The sequence below is a fragment of the Raphanus sativus genome, chromosome 2 (genome assembly GCF_000801105.2).
Source record: "Raphanus sativus cultivar WK10039 chromosome 2, ASM80110v3, whole genome shotgun sequence".
NCBI lineage: Eukaryota > Viridiplantae > Streptophyta > Magnoliopsida > Brassicales > Brassicaceae > Raphanus > Raphanus sativus.
Genome location: NC_079512.1, coordinates 36600519 through 36617460, shown reverse-complemented (window position 1 = coordinate 36617460; position 16942 = coordinate 36600519). Strand labels below are relative to the sequence as shown.

General features: G+C 38.1%; 5 protein-coding genes across 6 annotated transcripts; 2 read left to right on the top strand and 3 right to left on the bottom strand.

Annotated features, from left to right (window-relative positions):
• The first annotated feature begins 1761 nt into the window (after positions 1-1761).
• LOC108839568 (uncharacterized) lies at positions 1762-2464 on the top strand. The gene is made up of 2 exons (XM_018612319.1): positions 1762-1819; positions 2148-2464. The coding sequence occupies exons 1-2, from the start codon at positions 1762-1764 to the stop codon at positions 2462-2464; spliced, it is 375 nt and encodes a 124-aa protein (XP_018467821.1).
• Positions 2465-3249: 785 nt separating this feature from the next.
• On the top strand, positions 3250-6329 carry LOC108843452 (protein PHOX4). Its single transcript, XM_018616654.2, has 3 exons — positions 3250-5493; positions 5580-5772; positions 5952-6329. The coding sequence occupies exons 1-2, from the start codon at positions 3396-3398 to the stop codon at positions 5741-5743; spliced, it is 2262 nt and encodes a 753-aa protein (XP_018472156.2). The 5' UTR covers positions 3250-3395; the 3' UTR covers positions 5744-5772; positions 5952-6329.
• Positions 6330-6959: 630 nt separating this feature from the next.
• Positions 6960-9479, bottom strand: LOC130494694 (calcium uptake protein, mitochondrial-like). The gene is made up of 7 exons (XM_057003512.1): positions 9035-9479; positions 8880-8947; positions 8577-8800; positions 8415-8498; positions 8006-8219; positions 7480-7776; positions 6960-7394 (listed from the first exon to the last, which is right to left on the bottom strand). Exons 1-7 carry the CDS (start codon positions 9426-9428, stop codon positions 7191-7193), a joined length of 1485 nt encoding a protein of 494 aa, XP_056859492.1. The 5' UTR covers positions 9429-9479; the 3' UTR covers positions 6960-7190.
• Positions 9480-9826: 347 nt separating this feature from the next.
• LOC108835470 (uncharacterized) lies at positions 9827-14264 on the bottom strand. 2 transcript variants are annotated; one of them, XM_057003511.1, is made up of 18 exons: positions 14176-14264; positions 13828-14042; positions 13584-13728; positions 13354-13490; positions 13054-13157; positions 12856-12951; positions 12473-12566; positions 12108-12228; positions 11844-12034; positions 11560-11651; positions 11419-11474; positions 11229-11318; positions 11027-11126; positions 10783-10887; positions 10619-10691; positions 10342-10505; positions 10203-10248; positions 9827-10086 (listed from the first exon to the last, which is right to left on the bottom strand). In XM_057003511.1, the coding sequence occupies exons 2-18, from the start codon at positions 14018-14020 to the stop codon at positions 10034-10036; spliced, it is 1860 nt and encodes a 619-aa protein (XP_056859491.1). In that variant the 5' UTR covers positions 14021-14042; positions 14176-14264; the 3' UTR covers positions 9827-10033. The 2 variants fall into 2 exon arrangements, with proteins under 2 accessions (XP_056859491.1, XP_056859490.1); XM_057003510.1 differs by having other exon boundaries at positions 13828-14059; positions 14176-14259.
• Positions 14265-14772: 508 nt separating this feature from the next.
• On the bottom strand, positions 14773-16869 carry LOC108835469 (homeobox protein knotted-1-like 5). Its single transcript, XM_018608717.2, has 6 exons — positions 16276-16869; positions 15935-16055; positions 15615-15814; positions 15404-15535; positions 15182-15321; positions 14773-15075 (listed from the first exon to the last, which is right to left on the bottom strand). Exons 1-6 carry the CDS (start codon positions 16783-16785, stop codon positions 15060-15062), a joined length of 1119 nt encoding a protein of 372 aa, XP_018464219.1. The 5' UTR covers positions 16786-16869; the 3' UTR covers positions 14773-15059.
• Positions 16870-16942: the final 73 nt, after the last annotated feature.

Below are 16942 nucleotides of genomic sequence, written 5' to 3'. Positions count from 1 at the left end.
TGAGTTTGGAATAATACATGAATTTTGAATTTGTTTTGGTACTACATTACTGTATTATTTTATAAAATATTTGAATTTTTGGTGATATTTTTAATTCTTTTATCAACAAATTTTGTTACAATTAAAATAAAATAAAATTTATAATTAAAATTTGATTTTTGTCACTAATATTTTAAATGAATTACTGAAATTTCATATTTTACTAATAACATATTTTTAAATAGTATATGAACTAAAGGTTATTATATACTATTATATTTTTGTATATAAACATTTTAAGCAATATATTGCTAATAGTTTCAAAATAAATAAAAAGATAATGTATGGCTGTAAATATAAAATTTTAACTTATGTTAATACATTTATTTTAATATAAAAGTATTATATAGTTTTCGAAGTTTAATCCATTATAATGATGATCAATAATTTATTTAAGTTAAAAAAAAATAATTTTTTTTGTTAATTTACCTATTTAATATATTTTTAATATTTAATTCATATAGCACTTCTATTTTTATATAATACGGAATATATCATAGAATCTATAAAAAGTTAGTATAAAGAATTTTTTATTTTCTTTTTTATAATAAGTTTTAGTTAAATTTACTTATAATAATATTATATTACTAATTTCGAAATATATTTATGTGTTATTTATAAGAAAATATTTAAATTTTAAACTAAGATTTTGTTAGATTCTTTCTCAACAGATTTTATTATAATTAAAAAAATCAAATTTATAGTTGGTTTATTGTTAATATATTTATAGTTGGTTTATTGTTAATACAAATAATCAAATATGTCATATTGACTAATTCTTTAAGTGGTCCTACTATGACTTGTTAATAGTAGATAAAAATAGAACCCTAAATTAATAGATTAGATATCAAGTAATTCAAGTGCTTGGATGAAAATTTCTGGTAATTTATATATTTTTAAATATATCAGATGAAAAGTGAATTTCTCGGGTAATTCGGTTCTCGGTTGCGACTTTTTGATTCCATATATATATATATATATATATAATTATTTACAGAATTTAGTTCAATTTTGGTTATTTTGGTTTAGTACATTCTCTATTCTTTGGTTGTAGAGGCATATGTCTCTATGCCTACTTTCATATATGCTGATAAATGTGTCAACCCATAGTTTTCTCCGTGGATGATACAAATAGAAAACAGTAAGCTACTTTAAATGTCGTAAATGGAATGGAAGATACGTTGACCAGCCACGAGCATATACAATACAAGCAGTCAACAAGTTATTAATATACATTGGCCCAAAGGGTCTTTAAATACTCCATCTGTGTTTCATAATAACATATGTTTTGATTCAAATTTCAAATATTAAGAAACTTACTTTTTAAAAGAAAATATTATTAGTAATATCTTTAAATTGAGTTAACTAATCACAAAAATACATTAAAATATTATTAATGAACTAATTTTTAATAAAATTAAAATTACTTAAAAATAACAAAACACTTTATTTTTTTGAAACATCAAATCTTCTCTAAAATATATTATACTATTATAAAACGGGTGGAGTATTTAGTTATGGATTATTTATTAATTGTGTTTATATAATCTAAAATCGTTCAAAAAGTGTATAGATTCTAATGAATTCAAGAATTGTAACTCTATTATTTATTAATTACGGAAGCAAGAGACTTAGCGTTAATATATGCAATGGCTATATAAATTTGACCGATTCTTTTATCACTCTCAATCTCTTAAAAACAAAACAAAAATCACAATAACAATGGCGTTTGCTCTCAAGTATTTTGTTATGTTTCTACTTCTATCTATGGTTACTCAAGGTAATGTAATCGAATCTCTAAAGACTTTTTGCATATATGCATGCGTTTTAGTGCATATATCTAATCTTATATCCAGTCATCATCATGGGATGCTTAATCCGTTTTTTTTTTTCGTTGATGCTTCTGTTCTTTGGATTATATTATATGAAATACATGATCTGAAATGAAATTTCGAATATTTAAGATATTGTTTCATATATTTATTAGGATGATGTCTTTCCTCATATATATGTGACAATGTGTATTAGTGTATATCCATGTCTCCATTCTTTTTCATATACATATAGAGTTACAAAACTGATAAAAAGGACAATTATAACCCACACAGGACAATGCCGCTGCCGTGCCACCAACCTCCAGATCGGCGGGGTGAGGACGGGAAGAGAAGTTGCCGGACAACCGGAGTGGAAAATCACGGTGGTCAACACGTGTAACTGCCCTCAGAAGCAGGTGCTTCTCACATGCCGAGGGTTTGCTCCTGTGAATCCTGTCAAGCCATGGCTACTTCGCCCACAAGGAAACGCGTGTCTTCTGATTAATGGAGAAGTTTTGCCAGCTGGAGCCACAGCTGAGTTCGCTTATGTCGGCCAGATTTACGTCTTCAGACCCGTCAGCTCCATGATCAGACGAAGTTGCATGAATTAATTCCTTTTGCTATTACTACTTTCTAATTCATGTCTGTGAACAAAGGTTATTAGTTCTCTTGCGTCGCAAGCAATATGACTTTTTTCTTTTTGCCAAAATATTGATGTGCGCATCCTTATTTGTGAAACTTTTACAGCCATAAATGTTAGTAAACGTCACCAGAGCTATTGGGTAGAAAACCCAAAACAAAGAATAATTGGGCCGACAGAAACATAGGCCTTTTACAAGCCCGTATATTATAACCAATTGGTCTCAAACGTAGCATTATACAAACTCTTGGCCAGCGTTAATGGTACTAGGTAGCATTAAATCGTGAAAATACAAATTTAGTCATCTCTTCCGCTCTAAAATTATAGCTTTGAAATTGGAAACCTTCTGGTTTTTTTAACACTGAATTTGAATTATAAAAAACCATAGTAAGCAAACGAAATATTATTCTCTTGTTTGATTTTTTTTTCGTACTATTTTTTTTTCGTACTAAGCCCAACAAATTGAAAAAGCAAGGTAAGCACATTAGCTAATTCTAAACACTTAAAAAAAAAAAGTTGATTAAAGTTGGAAAAAACTTTCCACATTTCCAGCAAAACACAACGAAGACTTCCCGTCTGGTCGGTCCCCCCAAGACCATACTACCGTCCAGCAAACGCACAACGAAGACTTCCCGTCTGGACCCCATTACCACCATTTCGTCCGTCCCTTATGATAATAAATTACAACAAACAAATTACGTATATCTTTTATTTATTTATCAAAAAACACTATTTTATTGGGTGGATTAGGGTTCACTCCATCTCTCGTGTCGTGTCGTCTCTGTTTGTTTGAAATATCAACAAAAATCACATTTGGTTGGTCACATAAAACGCTTCTCCTCCTCCTTACAACAAAGTCAACACCTTTTCAAATTCTCTGTTTGATTCATAATCGAACTCTAATGGGAAAGCCAACGGCTAAGAAGACGCACAAGGATGCTTCCACCGGCGGCGGCAAGTCAGGTGCTAAAACCAACCACCGCTCTGCTTCCAGAGCCTTGGACGAAGACATGGAGATTTTCATCACCCGAGCATCCGAGCTCAAAGAAGAAGGCAACAAGCTGCTCCAGAAACGCGACAACGAAGGAGCGATGCTCTGCTACGACAAAGCCGTGAAGCTTCTCCCCAAGGACCACATCGACGTGGCTTATCTGAGAACCAGCATGGCCTCTTGCTATATGCAGATGGGACTAGGCGAGTATCCGAACGCGATTAGCGAATGTAATCAGGCTCTCGAAGCTTCTCCTAGGTACAGCAAGGCTCTGCTGAGACGTGCCAGATGTTACGAGGCTTTGAACAGGCTGGATTACGCGTTTAGGGATGCTAGGGTTGTGCTGAACATGGAGCCTGAGAACGCGGCGGGGAACGAGGTGTTTGAGAGGGTGAAGAAGGAGCTTGTGGAGAGAGGTGTCGATGTGGAGGAGATGGAAAAGAGCTTTGTGGATGTGCAGCCTCTGGGAGCGTCTCGTTTGAAGAAGGCTGTGAAGAAGAGTAAGAAGAAGAAGAAAGAAGATGAAGTTAAGAGCCACAGAGCTGTTCTTGTTGTTGAGAGTCCGAAGGTGAGTAAAGATAAGCCAAAAGAGGAAAAGAGTGATAACAATAATAATAAGTCCGAGATTGATGGAAAGAAAATCACTTTCAAGAAACAGAAGAAGAAGAGTGGTAATAAGGCTAAGGCAGGAGGAGGAGAAGAGAGGAAGATAATGGAAGATGATAAGGTTGTTGTCATGGACAAAGAGATCATTGCCTCGGAGATTGTTGAAAGAGAGACAGGAACAAAAGAAGAGACGACGGTTACTAGGACGGTTAAGTTGGTACATGGAGATGATATAAGGTGGGCGCAACTGCCGCTGGATTTCAGTATTAGACTTGTGAGAGATGTAATAAGGGATCGCTTTCCTGCTCTAAAGGGGTTCCTGATTAAGTATAAGGACACAGAGGGTGATTTGGTTACCATCACCACATCAGATGAGCTGAAGCTTGCTGCTTCTAATCATGATAAGCTTGCTTCCCTTAGGTTATACGTAGCAGAAGTTAACCCTGAGCAGGAACCGACCTATGATGCTGAAAAGGCTGTGAAGAGATTGAGCAGTGTTGCGGATAGTGGAGAGTCTATGGTGGAGTCTGACAAGTGCTTTGAGAACTGGATCTTCCAGTTTGCGCAGCTGTTCAAGAACCATGTCGGGTTTGATTCCGATTCTTACTTGGACCTTCATGACCTCGGGATGAAGCTGTACACAGAAGCGATGGAAGATGCTGTAACCGGTGAAGACGCGCAAGTACTCTTTGAAATCGCGGCTGATAAGTTCCAAGAAATGGCTGCGCTAGCTATGTTCAACTGGGGTAACGTTCACATGTCTAAGGCGAGGAAGCAAGTCTGTTTGCCAGAAGATGCTTCGAGAGAAGCTATAATAGAAGCGGTTGAGGCTGCGTTTGTGTGGACACGAAACGAGTACAACAAAGCTGCTAAGAGATATGAAGAAGCTATCAGTACTAAACCTGATTTCTACGAAGCTCTCATTGCACTTGGGCAAGAGCAGTTTGAGCAGGCGAAGCTTTGCTGGTACCATGCACTCAAAGGCAAGGTAGACGTGGAGAGTGAGGTCGCTCAGGAGGTCCTTATGCTCTATAACAAAGCTGAGGATAGCATGGAGAGAGGTATGCAGATTTGGGAAGAGATGGAAGAACGTCGTTTAAACGGAATCTCAAAGCTGGATATACAGAGAGCACTGCTGAATAAGATGGGGTTGGATGGATGGTTTAGAGAAGCTGCTGCAGATGAAGAAACGGTGGAGCAGACGGCTAATATGAGTTCTCAGATTAATCTCTTGTGGGGCTCTTTGCTGTATGAACGGTCTATAGTGGAGTATAAGCTGGGGCTAACAACTTGGGAGGAATGTTTGGAGGTTGCAGTTGAGAAATTTGAACTGGCTGGAGCTTCTGCGACTGATATAGCTGTGATGGTGAAGAATCATTGTTCAAGCGAGAGTGCACTTGAAGGTAATCAAAATTCCTGACAAGAATACTAAAGTTTGAAGGTCACAGTTCAATTGTTATCTAACCAATCTTGTTTGTAATAAACGTAGGTATGGGGTTCAAGATTGATGAGATAGTACAGGCGTGGAATGAGATGTATGATGCTAAAAGATGGCAGATGGGGGTGTCATCTTTCCGGCTAGAACCAATGTTCCGGAGACGAGCCCCAAAACTGCATGATATCTTAGAGAATGTATTTTCTGAGTCTGCTTGAGGAAACATTCTTCTCATATGTATCAGTAGGTAAGCAAGTAGTAACTCATATCTTGAAATATGCTATGTTTCTATAGTAATCTTAAGTTGTTAGTTTCGCATGAGTTATTGATAAACCATTCTTGTTATGGAGCATGAACTAGGGTATAGTAGGTAGATTTAGTCTGGATCTTGTTATGGAAAGCTAATATTTTGAATGTTTCTAACAGATGTATTGCAGGCACATTGTTTGTTTGGGAGTAGTGTTCATTTTTCTCTCCTCCCTTTATGTTTTATTTTTTGGGTGGATATCGATCTCCACGGGATATACTCTTGGCCTCTGCGATATTCATATGTGGTGGCTGAAACTAATTAGGATTGGGATTCAGTCCAGAGAAGAAGGTTATAGATGGTTATAACTCTCTTCTCTTCAGATTTTATACAACATATTGGTTGTTTGTTTTGTTTGGTTTTATACCATAGCTCTGTAATCATTCTTGTTTTGGATTAGTGTCTGTTAAATTGGTGATTGTTGTATGAGTGATTATTATTGTATGACTTCAGATTGTTTTTATCTTCAAAAGAAAAAGAATAATGGATGTTTCTCAGATTTGCTGTATATCTAGGGATGTCAATTGGACACTCTGTCCATGGACGTCCATGTCCAAATTAATATGGACTAATATGGACATGCCCAAATCCGTCCAAAATATTTTGTTGTCCAACTGGACAACGCCCAAAGATCAATGGACAAGACCAGATGAACATGGATCGTCCAAATTATTAAAATGTCTAGGGTTTTTAATTAGGGAAAAATTATTTTTTTTATTTGGCCGTCACTCTTATCTCTCGATCTCATATTTCTCGATCTCAAGCTCTCCATGACTCAATCTCTCTCGATTCGAGCTCAAACATGTAGTTTTAATCTAAATATCTGTTGTTATATATAAAATTTAGAATCTGTATATTTTTTTACATCAAGTGGGCGAACTGGACTCCATGGACAGTCTAACTGGGCATGGTCCTATTTGGACATGGACTATTTGAACATGGTTCTATTTGGACATGGACTATTTGGACATCAAAACCAAAAACACCCAAAAAAAAAAAAGCCCATCTGGACATGTCCACTTCCGTCCGGACAGCCCAATTGACATCCCTAGTACTATATCTATTTTTGGTGTTTGGCTAATTTTTCTTTCAAGTGTAAAACTGCACACTTCTGTTTAGTGGTTACATATATAAATGACAATGAATATATAACTAATTAGGCTCGGATTACAACTTAAAAAGAAGGTTCATAGGTCCATCTACTGTACAAAGATTTATTCAGATTTCTTTCTTACACAATGCAACCGTGGATTAATAAAATCTCTGGGCTCACTCTCGTATGAACCCAAGAGACGCGCAAAAACATTAGTCTTCGAGTTTCATCGGTGAGTCCCAAAGAGAAACGTGTCTTCTTTCTTTTACGGAGAGGAACACTTCTTAGAATCGCTCCATCCATCTGAGAAATACTGGTACAGTCCCTTGGCAATTGGCTGTGAGATATCCTTCTCTCTTCTATGTAGAACCCTCAGAAACTCTTCAACACTCAAATTCCCATCTCTATTCGAATCAAACACATGAAACGCAATCTCTATAACATTGTCTGACAATGATACTCCACATACCTGTTCAATTTGTTGCACAAGTTCAATAAAAAGTATATATATGCTTGCATGCACAAACTAAACCCATTAGATGTTGAGGAGTCACCTGAGAGGCGGCTCTTTTGAAATCTTTCATTGTAAGTAAACCATTGGCTTTGCCATAAGCGAAAAGCGCGAGAGAAAACGGCCCAAGTTTAGTGCGTAGCTCAGCAAACTGTTTGAATTCCTTTAACGAGATACGCATGTCCCGGAGATGCGGGTGTTCGCTCAGATCCTCCACTCGATCAAGCAGCTTGCCCAAATGGCTTGCATCAGCCGCAGCTACCATGGACAGTGCAAAATCCTTGGCTGATATAGTTCCTCTTCGTTTATAGTCATAATGTGCAAACTCCAGCCTCAGCATCTATACATATCAAGATAAAGGTCTTCATCAGTAACATAACATTGTTGATCCATGTATCATGAACTAGAGCCTACTATCTTAAGCTGCCTATCTCTTCCAAACCATTGTCTACAATACATGAGGCTATAACAAGACCTTTTTTACTTGGCACATATAATAACAGGGATACAGTATTGTTCCCAGAGTACAACAAGAGAGATGAATAATCAAAGGATTAAGAGTTGCTTACTTCTTCAGTTAGATCTTTCAAAAACTGAGTGAATTTATCGTGACGAAGTTTGTCACTGCCATCTTTTCCAAAGAAGTATTCAACCAAGCCTCCATCCTCGACAGAGCCAGACATATTTAACCCTGCACGAAGGCCATCTCTGTGGCCAATGCCTTGCCTATGCTGAGATCTCATCAGACTCATCACTGTCTTAAACTCTTCCTTGTCAATCTCCCTAAAAATAAAACATTTAATCAGAAGCGTCTCAATGAAAGAAAAGCTACAAAGGATAGGAAGCACTGACCAGAGTTGTTTAACATTGACTCAGAGCGTAAACTCAAAAGAGACTCCACAGATTCCCACAACAGGAAAAAAGGGAAAGTTACCAAAAGCAGGATTGATCTATTTACAAATTTGAACGACTACTCACCCGTTGTTGTCGGTGTCGAACATTTTGAAAGCCACAGCGAAGCTTGATTCAGGAATGCTGAGTAATGTCACAAAGAAGATATACCTGATCCCAAACAAAAACAACCAAAATTTCAAAATCTCAATTGCGAAAACGACAGAAAATGAATAAAAGAGAACTCACTCTTTGAAGGAGATAAGGCCATCGTTATCGACGTCAAAGAGCATGAAGAACTCGGAAGGAGAGCATCTAAGTTCACCTGGATTCCTCTCCCCAGTCAAATATCCTTCTCTGACGAGATGAGATTCAGATGGAGGAAACACAGGCACGATCGCCCTCATCAAATCAGCCGGTTTCATCAGCAATTCTCCTCTTGATGTACGAACAGATGCAAAGTACTCGAAAACCTAAATACAGTCAACGAACAAACCTAATTGTTTACATTGCCTAAACATAGAAAGCTTAAACGTTGATTGTCAAACGCACCTTTTCAGGAGGACTCTGTAATCTCAGACGCTTCTCGTAATTGAAGAAGATCTTCCTTCTATACGCATCTGCTTTTCGAGAACGAATCAATTTACTAAGAATTTAAAAAAAAAACGGAATCAATGAGATAGAAACGAGAAAGGATCATAGCTGACCTCCGAAGATGAAGTGAGAGCTATTGTAGCCAGGCAATGCCAATTTCGGGATGAACGATCTCGATCTCTGTTTCGGATCGCCGTCAGAGACAGAAGAAGTCGATGAAGAATCAGCTAACGAGAATAAATTAATCCCACCGAACAAACCAGAAGTCGAGTCAGAATCGGAGGACCAGTACAGAAACCCTAAGCCGGAGCCAGCTGCTATCCCGGAGATCCATTTAGCGAGAGAGCCGCAAGTGAGGGCGGCGCGATTCGACGGAGCGGGGGAGGGGGAAGATTCCGGGAAGGAAGATGAGAGTCCATGGATCTTCCTGAGTCGTTGGATGAGAGGGAGAGATCGGGAAACGGACGGTAGAGATGAGAGTGCTTTGGAGTGAGATAAGGCGGGCATGATTATCTGTTTTTCGTTTTTTTTCTTCAGATCCAGCGAATAGGATTCGTAAGCTATTAAGACTTTCCTTAAAGGCTATATATAGAGATTCCAAAGACTCGAAAACGCGTTTGTTTTCAGTTTCGGTCTGGTACGCTACAAACCGACGTCGTTTTTGCAGATTTTTTGGTCAGTATGAGAATCCTTTCTAAATTTAGTTCTTTTTGTGTTTTAGAATTTAGACTGCTCAAATTTTAGAGAACCATAAATGAAAAACCTAAAAAGCTCATCAGTGTAATTTTGTTTTAAAAATTTGTCAGTTTTCTATCTATAACTTTTTTGCATCTGTATCTCTCGAAATTGAAAATTATTGTAAAGTTACTGAAAATGGTGAGCTTAAGCAGATCCAAAACTTCTCATGAGACAACATAATTTATAATCTGCATCTACATTGTATATAATACAACCTGAAACTGACAAAAATCTTTTGCTTAATAGAAATAGTACAATGTTCTATCCCCTAGAAAGCAGCATGAGAAAAAACATAATAATTTCATACTTGACTCATCATGGACTAGATGAAAATATAGAGATCTTGTACACAAGGACTACTTCCGTGTCATTGCTCAACGGCTATGTTTCTTAACGGTGGGGAAACAGTTTGACCATCGAGAGTATCCTGTTTCACAATCATCATAATGTTAGGAAAACGAAAAACTAATGTGTTTTCTATTCAGAAAATAAAGAAGCATTGGATAAAAGGTGATTTTAAAATGGTAGATATCAAAACCAAACCTGCTGTTATGATTTCCAGAAGATCAGCATTATCCGACGACATATCCTGCATTGATAATGGTTTGCCAACAGTCATCTAATAGCATACAATGAGAATTTTTAACAAGAGACTAAATTGAGTACAGGACAAATCATATACCTGGCTCGATGAGGATAAGCTCCTAGCAATTAGCCTGGCCAAGCTATCCAAGGTGCAACCACTGAAACTAGCCTGCTTGAGTAGAGCATCCTCTGATGTGAAATCGAAGATCAGAGAACAGATGCTTGCAGCCATCATTGCTGCCGATAGATCCTTAGTACCATCTGTAACAAAAGGAAGAAGGAAATTGACAAGTCAGAATATTTAGAAACACTCATATCAACATTTCAAGCAAAATAAAAAACAAGGAAGCTTTTGATCTAAAGATTACAATCACCTGCCCAATGCGCCAAGGCTTCCAGAAGACATGAAAATGTAGACAACTCCGGCGAGAATCCGATTTCCTCCCTCTGTTTCCAACATTTACAAGTGTAATTATCATTTGAACAAGGGGTTTGGAAACAATGTAATCAGGTCTTATCTTAGGCAGAAAAGGGATACCTTCAGAAGAAGATTCATGACGGTATCACAAGCCAGGAAGATGCTTCCATTGTCATCACCAGTCTGACCATCGGACCGGATCAGCTTTACTAGGCATCCCACGACCTGCATTGAAGAAATGTTAGAGAATTCCATGTGCGACATAATTAGATCAAGCGGTTCAAAAGAAAATAAATTTCTTCAAGCACAATGTCAAGTGTTAATTAGCATTGGTGTAAGAAAGATATAAATCGTAGATACTCACAGCTACATAGCCTCCTGAAGCAGCCACGAGTTTACTTCCTTCAGACTTCATTGTTATCTGGCAAAGCATTGGGAGCAGGAAGCAGGTTGACAAAAACGGGCTGTCCAAACAAAAATAGTCAGATCAAGTTATCCTGGGAGACACTACGTGAACAGCGTTGTAATAGAGTAAAAATTATAGGGCAGGATCCTTTCGGACGAACCTGGATTCCTCTTCGCCCTCAACTGAAAGCATATAATCCAGAAGTTCTTGGACCTGCTCTTTGCATGCATCAGGAGTTTCAGCAAGATAGCTGTTGAAACAAAAAAATAAGTTCAGTGAATGCTAAAGTGATGGAGGTTATCAATGTTCTACCATAAGGAGTACTAAGATTTCAATGAAGTAGCAAATACCTCCCAACCACTCGCACAGATGCAAGAAGATCATTTCCTCTTTTCTTTCCATGTTCCTGTATAAAACAGAACTACCATTAAAAACAGTTTCTACACACAAAAATACAGAGAAAAGGGATTTTTAAGTTATCAGATATAAACCTTCGCGTCTTTCAAAAACTCGAGCACCACTCCTACTGTCTCGTTAAGCGTCTTAATCACCTTGAGGAAGACAGCTTCATCACTTAGCGCCCCTGCAAAACTCAATATGTAAATGCCAAAACATTTATATAGGAAAATGGCCGACATGCATTATGCAAACTGCCAAGCCAACATTTTTCAGAAATGACAGCTAAAAGATTGAAGAAATTCAGAAAATAGTGTCTTTTAAACATAAAAAACGGGAAGGTTTATAGAAAAGGGGTCGTATAGGAGAAATGTGATACCTTCATTTTCACCAACGGTTGATATATACTTGATGATCTTTTCCACCAAAGAAAATGCGATAGCAAGATAACGTTGCTTCAAGAGATGCTCTTCAACAGTTGAACTAGGAGCTTCATATTTCATGTATGCGAGTTCATTTGATAAAACAGAAATCTCAACATGTGATGACTCTAATACCAGCAGAAGACACCTACAAAAAGAAATCAGAATGATAAAGTCATTTGGCTGCAAAACGTAGGTCATGTGTGAATCCTTATGATTACCTATCAGCCGGAAGATAGTCCTCAACACTGGGTAATTTTACTCTACCAATAAGCCACTTCTCACCCAGAATTGACATCATATTCTCAGCCAGAATCAACGCATGAAGCTTTTCCGAAGGTGCTGCACATTTCAAACAAGAAAATTTTAAGTTTCTGGGAAGCCTCGATAGCATAAAGGATGTAAGCAAGCATTCAATGACATGTAACAATTATTAGCAATGCTGGCATCAGTTTCTTTCGTATGAGATAACCAGAGAAGGTATATTTCAGAAAACAAATAGGAAAAATTAAGGAAGAATGCCATAAATGGGTAATGCCGTTTTCAGCAACCCAGTCAAACTGCTTAAAGATCTCTTTAAACTCACCCACGCGATTCTGCAGAATAGACACAACACCTGTGCGCATGTAGTCTGCCCAATTGTTATCTGGCATGGAACGAAGAGGTTCATGAAGAAGTGCCTACACATAAGAAATTCTGTTAGAAGCATATAGACATATTTGGACGTAAAAAATAACAGAATATGTAGAGCTTCTACGACTACAAGAGAAACGTTATATGAATATGAAAGAGCATCAACATAGTGAAGCCATGGTCATGAGGATGACAACTGCATCCAATCAAAAGAATGAAACGTATAGGAAAACTCAAAATTAGACTGTCATTAGATTTACCTACACCATGCTAGTAACTACAGCTAAAAACATAACTCCATTCAGATACAGCTAAGGTAAAGGAGTGAAAACTCACAGAATAATCGGAACAGAAGACTGCAGACAGTAGATGGAGTGCTTCAAACTTCAGAGCATTGTGCAAGACCGCAAACTGCCGTGCAACAGCAGCAACCTGAATAACATATAACATGACATTAAACTCCATCATACCACGGTAGCTTTAGCAATAATTGCAAAAAAACAAAAAGAAAAACAGTCAAGTAAGTAGACTCACCACCAAAGACAATTCAAAGAAGCGTTCAATATTCATGCTCTCGCTGGAAAGCTTGCTAACCAACAGCTGCAGAATCTTTATAGCAACCTCCATAGCATGTGAGCCTGAATAAAATTTCGACACATTAGCTTTCAGGGGAAATCCATCTACCCTCAACACATGGCATGTTACACCGATTATATTATATAATCAATCCGCCATCAGGAATTCAATGCTAATCCAAAAAGAGCATTCACTGTATCTAACGTACACCATATATACACGGAGAAACAATGCAAAGCAAAGGAATAAATAAATTACCATCAGGTAGATCAGACATCTGGGGAGCTATCACTCTCAAGCCTCCAGAGTTAATCAAAGCCATGACACCAGCTTCACAAGCCGTGGACACCAAATACAGAAGCTCATAGCATTCTTCAAGAATGTTAGTAGCTGATCTGAAATTTCCAAAAGCCAAAGTCTTAACTTTAAGCAGTCAAAAGACGCAGAACTCCAAGGAAAGTTACAGATTTAAAAGAGTCAGCACATACCCTTTTGACATGATTTCGAGAATAAGGGGAATCCGGGAGACCATCTCTACTGAAGAAGCTATCTCGGGAACACGGCAAAACGCAGCAAGAACTGTAACTGACAACCGCAGATACACATCACGATTCTCACCTCCCTCGCCACTACCTGCAATAAAAAAAACACCCAAACAATCCAACTTCAGAGTACTGAGTCCGATTATCTACTGAGGGAAACTAGAGAAAGTAAGTCGAGATTTGTTTTTACCTGTGCGGAGAAGGCGGTCGAGAAAGTGAGAACCGACGGCTTCGTAGACCTTCTGGAGGGAAACGAGATCATCGTTTTTGCAGAACTTGGTGACGAGAAGTAAACCGGCGAGCCTCTGCTCGTCTCTCTCCCCTTTCAACAGCCTAAGGCAATCGTCAAGCGACGGAGATCGTTCCTCTTGTGGTTCCGACATAATCCCCGAGCTAGACTGGACCCTAAAAATCGCAGAAATCTAGAAAGTTCAATAGCGTTAATACGACCAAAAAGAGCTACAGGAAAAAAGTAAACAGGAGAGAGGGGAAGAAGAGTGTGCCTAAAATCTAGGGTTTAGGGGTTTATCGTCGTTACCTGCGGACGAGAATCGACGACGACGGAGAGTTTCTAGAAGACGAAGAAGAGTGGCGCTGGACCAAATCCAATTTTTAATTTAACCCGCCTCGGATATCTGGATGTTGCTTATATAAATAGTTAAATACCCTTGACTACACGTGTCATTTGTTACTAAAAAGTAAAAACTTTTTTTTTGGTCGGCTACTAAAAAGGTAATAACTAGTTACGCTCTTTCACAAAACAAAATTGTTTTTTTACTATAAGAATATCAATATAAAGAACATATTTTTTTCGAAAAGTATTATTGAATATATATAATTAAATACAATTCAAAAAATCATATAAAATTTCATTTAACTAATTATACGATATCAAATAAATATAAAGTTGCATAAAAATGAATTAACATTTTTTAACAAAATAATGTAAAAAAAAAACATTTTTTAGCAAACTACAGTATATCAGTATCACTGTATCACTAACAAATGTTGTTGTTTACTCTTCACTACTCTATTGCAAACGTTGACATTACGTAACACAGCGTCCTCCTTGGAGCATACACAGCTGTAAGCTGCTTGCATCTATACAAAACTACGTTTTTTGGTCAAACAAACGATTGAATTGTGATGAATATTGTGTTTGATACTAATGAACCATATCAATTTACAAACAAAAGAACCCACACCCAACCAAGCGTTCATTACAAGACGCCATAAACAAACAAAACATATAACTTCCAAGAACTACTATATATACACATATATGAACATAGATTTTCAAGCCGATACAAACAAGGAATATAGCCCCCACCATCCGGTTTTATAAGCAAACTACGTCTTTCATATCCGGTTCCCTTGGATTCATGTGGCAAGAATCATCCTCTGGTCAGCCACGAATGTCACCTACGACTTCCCCGTCCTGAGTTTGGTTCAGATAGAATATATTGACAGGTATTGATTAAATTGCACAAGAGAAAAACTATATATACATGTATCACGATGAAACGCAAAAATCTTGTTATTACCGTTTACGTTTGTTCTTGGAGAGAGAGGATGATGTGGAAGAGTTGTTGTTCCAGTTTCTTTTTCTCTGGTTGATAAACCAATTGTTAATCTGCTTCAGCTGCAAACCAGTTTCTTGAACCAGTTTTGCTTTATCTTCTTCCTACAATTCAAAAAACCAATCAACAATCAAAAAACCGTCTTTGGGAATGTCGTAACAAACTTTCTTTGGCTGAGGCTTTTACAGTTGGGTACGGCCACTTGGCGTGAGTTTGCCACCACTCTTTGAGTACAGACGTTGTATCTCCCGGCAACTTTCCCGCCCTTCTCTTCCTCATTATCTCTTCTCTTATGTCCACGATCTTCTCTTTGAAACCCTATAGGAGCACACATTGATAACACAATGTGTTTTAGTTTGGTTTGATGTAACATATGGCAACTTGATTAAGCAGCTACCTGTTTAAGCTCATGCTTCAGTTCCTTCTTGACACGTTCCAGCAATGATCTCTCGCGCTCCGTTGGGACTAGAGGACCGAATCCCATCATGCAGTCTGAACCGTCCATGCTTCCATCAAACATGCTCACCTCGCTCTGTACTTGATTATCATCTTCATCATCCGACATTGTCTTGCCATTACTTTCACTTGGTGAAACTCCTACAAACCACACACAACAAAAATATCAGAAGAAAGACAAAGAGAACAAAACAAAATCAAGACACCTTCTAGAGAGAGAGAAGGTAACAATTGATTTCGGATTGAGACACACTTTTTTACCTGTTATAGATTGCAGTGACTGCTCAATCTCCCAACAAGCCGTAATAGCTTCCATTGCATGAACACAAACATGGTGTTGGAGTTGTTCTTTAAACGAACATAAGAGAACAACATAGTGTGACTGCATCATCATCATTAAAAAAAAGAGTAAGATTCTGACCCAGAAGGCATACATACAAAAAAACTTACATAGAAGATTATGTTTTCTTTATAGTGGAACTTCGAGAAGCAAATTTTACTAATGAATCAAAATTGATTTTCTGCATACTATATGTCAAATTCAACGAAATTGAAAAACTGAAAAATAGAATTTTTAGAATTTTTGCAAAGTTACCACTTACCAGGAAATGATCAAGTTCCTTGTTGTCCACATCCACACCAAGAGTGGAGTACTTCGCGGCGACGGTGTGCAACTCGCTGAGCTGCGCGTCGATCCTCGGAATCTGGTCAACGGGCGTCGCGACCCTGAGGCAAGCCACGTGAGCCGCCAGGAGCTGCTCGAACATCGGATGCCTCACAATCGCCGCCTTGCAGCTCGCGCTCTTCCAATCTTCGTTGACTCCGTCGATGACTTCTTCAGGGTGGCCTTCTCCGGTGTTCTGGATCTCGGAACTGAAGGAGAGCCACCGTCGGTTCGTGGCGGCGGCGGAGCTGTCTCCGCTGGGATGCGGAGGCGCGAAATCGGAATCCGCCGTGGTGCCTGCGTTGAAAGGGAGGTTGAGGAAGCTCGCGGTGAGAAGGGTCGGTGTTTCGGTTAGGTGAGGCTGCGGCTGTTGCTGTGGTTGATCGGAGAAGTGTCGGAGAGGGAGGTCTTCTTGCGGAGGAATGAGGTGGGAGCTGTTAAACGACATTGTTTTCCTGCGTTTTGGGGATCGGAGAAAACAACCACTTTCTCTGTCCCCTAGTTGTTACTTGTCTTAAACTATTACTCCTCAAGACCAAGTGTGTCTTAATTAATAATTTATTTTCTCTATTCTTTCTTTTTGGATATTTTTGTTTCTAACAACT

Excerpts from the sequence above, each read along its gene's own strand:
- LOC108839568 (XM_018612319.1), top strand. The coding sequence starts at position 1,762 with ATGGCGTTTGCTCTCAAGTATTTTGTTATGTTTCTACTTCTATCTATG. Across the intron at positions 1,820-2,147 it reads TCTATCTATGGTTACTCAAG|GACAATGCCGCTGCCGTGCC; the intron begins GTAATGTAATCG and ends TAACCCACACAG.
- LOC108843452 (XM_018616654.2), top strand. The coding sequence starts at position 3,396 with ATGGGAAAGCCAACGGCTAAGAAGACGCACAAGGATGCTTCCACCGGC. Across the intron at positions 5,494-5,579 it reads AAGCGAGAGTGCACTTGAAG|GTATGGGGTTCAAGATTGAT; the intron begins GTAATCAAAATT and ends TAATAAACGTAG.
- LOC130494694 (XM_057003512.1), bottom strand. The coding sequence starts at position 9,428 with ATGCCCGCCTTATCTCACTCCAAAGCACTCTCATCTCTACCGTCCGTT. Across the intron at positions 8,499-8,576 it reads GGCCTTATCTCCTTCAAAGA|GTATATCTTCTTTGTGACAT; the intron begins GTGAGTTCTCTT and ends GTTTGGGATCAG. Across the intron at positions 7,777-8,005 it reads TGAAAGATCTAACTGAAGAA|ATGCTGAGGCTGGAGTTTGC; the intron begins GTAAGCAACTCT and ends TGATATGTATAG.
- LOC108835470 (XM_057003511.1), bottom strand. The coding sequence starts at position 14,020 with ATGTCGGAACCACAAGAGGAACGATCTCCGTCGCTTGACGATTGCCTT. Across the intron at positions 13,729-13,827 it reads CGACCGCCTTCTCCGCACAG|GTAGTGGCGAGGGAGGTGAG; the intron begins GTAAAAACAAAT and ends TTTTTATTGCAG. Across the intron at positions 10,249-10,341 it reads GCTTATCCTCATCGAGCCAG|GATATGTCGTCGGATAATGC; the intron begins GTATATGATTTG and ends TTATCAATGCAG.
- LOC108835469 (XM_018608717.2), bottom strand. The coding sequence starts at position 16,785 with ATGTCGTTTAACAGCTCCCACCTCATTCCTCCGCAAGAAGACCTCCCT. Across the intron at positions 16,056-16,275 it reads AGGAACTTGATCATTTCCTG|TCACACTATGTTGTTCTCTT; the intron begins GTAAGTGGTAAC and ends ATGATGATGCAG. Across the intron at positions 15,536-15,614 it reads TGAAGCATGAGCTTAAACAG|GGTTTCAAAGAGAAGATCGT; the intron begins GTAGCTGCTTAA and ends GTGCTCCTATAG.